This window comes from Verticillium alfalfae, genomic scaffold (genome assembly GCF_000150825.1).
Source record: "Verticillium alfalfae VaMs.102 supercont1.16 genomic scaffold, whole genome shotgun sequence".
Classification (NCBI taxonomy): Eukaryota; Fungi; Ascomycota; class Sordariomycetes; order Glomerellales; family Plectosphaerellaceae; genus Verticillium; species Verticillium alfalfae.
Window position 1 is genome coordinate 260,876 of NW_003315023.1, and position 1,930 is coordinate 262,805.

A 1,930-nucleotide genomic window follows, 5' to 3' on the forward strand; every position below is an offset into this window, starting at 1 on the left:
AGATGATACGCCGCAGGTCCCTTGGAAAAAGCTTGGCGATCTTACGTCTGTCGCATCCTTCGCTTGTCGCCTCTACCCAGCAACAGGACTACCCAGCAACAGGACTACCCAGCAACAGGACTAAACCTTGGGATGTAACTCGGCAAAGCTAGCTAGAGCACAAAAGTCTGTCGACACAAAGGCCCAACATCTGGGTTGTATGCCATTGGTGGTAAGACATCATCTCTCGTGTCACGAACGAAGATAATGATGAGCGAGCGCCACCGCTTGCACGTGGCACAGCCAGAGCAATCTCAGAAATGAAACCAGTCGTGTGCACCTTGCGGGTTGCGACGCTTGGCGGGGAAATTCACATGTCTACCTCATCTCTGCCGGAGCAGGCCTTGATCACATGAGCACGAGTCACCAGTGTGTATTGCGAAAAGTCCCTGATGGATACCTTCAGTTCGTATTCGACTCTCATTCTCCCAGTCATCATGAGCTCCCCATTGGATGCCGGGCAAACCGTACAATCACCGTCCAATGCCTAGTTCCGTAGGTAGGTAGGCATAGGTACGCAGCATCCATCCATAACAATAAGGCACACAGGTAGCCACATTGACCCCGCCAAACGATAGGAGCCACGCTTGGGCAGCATTGCCCGCCCACTGTCATCCACTGCCTGCCACAGCAGCGCAGTGGGAGGGGTCGTACCCGCGAATCCCTGTCCTGATTGGCGGCTGAGGACAGGGCTCCAGGGGCCTGCCGAGCCTAAGCCTCTTTTCCTCCGCCCGCCGTCCGCCGGCAGTCCAGTGGCAGGCCCCCAAGGCCCCTAGGAGATCGCGGCGGGGCGATCGGCCAGCTGCCATCAGCCGCCAGGGTACCTCTGTGCTCCGGCGCTACCTGCCTCGACGCCTTACTTGGCACCTGAAGGGAGGCAGGCAGGTACCTACCTGGCCAAAGTGTGCCGCCAGTGTACCTGCCTGTCAGACCAGCGTCCAGCAACCAGCGACGGGCGACCGACGGACGGCAGGGAAAAATCCTCTATCACAAAAATCCCAAACCCGCCTTCGCCGCGTTCCCCTTCTTTCCCTTCCACTCCTCCTCCAGCAGCCCACATCACCACACACCGGTTCGCGCCAACCTTTCCCCTCTCCCCTCCCCCTCTCCCCCTTTGGGTGTCTCCCATCTTCTTTCTCTCCCGCCCCAGACGTTCTACGGATTTTTTTTCTTCTTCCCACCATCCAGACTCTCTCCTCCGCCGACTCCCGCCTCATCCAGCAGCCGGCCGATCGATCGATACTTCATCGCCATCGCTATCGCCCTCGCTTGCCCACCGCCAGACACGTCATCTTCTTCCCACGCCTTCACCGGAGTCATCAGGCTCTCCAGCACAGGCAAGCTTCTTGTTGTTGCTTCAGGTTCACCGACGAGACAAACTTGGCTCCCGCATCCATTCTTGGACGCAGCTAGGATACCCCCCCCCCCCCCAGCCCCATTGCTCGGTCAGAACCACCAGTCAGAAGACGACGACGACCCCAAACCAAAAGCCAACACACCTCGAACCGAAAGATCAGCTCTTTGTGTCGAATTATCAGAAGTCCACGCGCAAACCAAACTTCAGCCACCCCACAAAGCCATCTTTGAGAAAGAAACAAGAAGACCACCAAGAAAAATCCAACCGATTCCTCCCCCTCCCTTCAAAAGAACGTTCTCTCCCGCTGCAACCTCTCGACTTTCTGCAATCGACTTGCGCTGTACTTTCACTAGTCATGGCGTCCCCTTTGCAGTTTGCCTACCGAACCCAGAAGCACATTGGTGTCACCGATGCCGCGCCCGTCTATGCGCCGCTCGCTGGGTTCACCAACCCCGAAGGGAACAACCGGTGTTGTGAGTACTCACCCTGTGGTCGCTATTTCGCCTGGGCCGATCCCAAGCTCGTCTCCGTTGT

At 57.5% G+C, this 1,930-nt stretch overlaps 1 protein-coding gene across 1 annotated transcript in view; it reads left to right on the plus strand.

Moving 5' to 3' along the window:
* Window positions 1–1,751: 1,751 nt before the first annotated feature.
* The window catches only part of VDBG_09759 (eukaryotic translation initiation factor 2A), a gene marked incomplete at both ends in the record, with an annotated part of 2,332 nt that continues 2,153 nt past the window's right edge, over window positions 1,752–1,930 (plus strand). Inside the window, one exon of the mRNA XM_002999993.1 lies at window positions 1,752–1,928. Within this exon, the coding sequence (XP_003000039.1) occupies window positions 1,752–1,928 (177 nt within the window). The remainder of the gene's footprint in view (window positions 1,929–1,930) is intronic.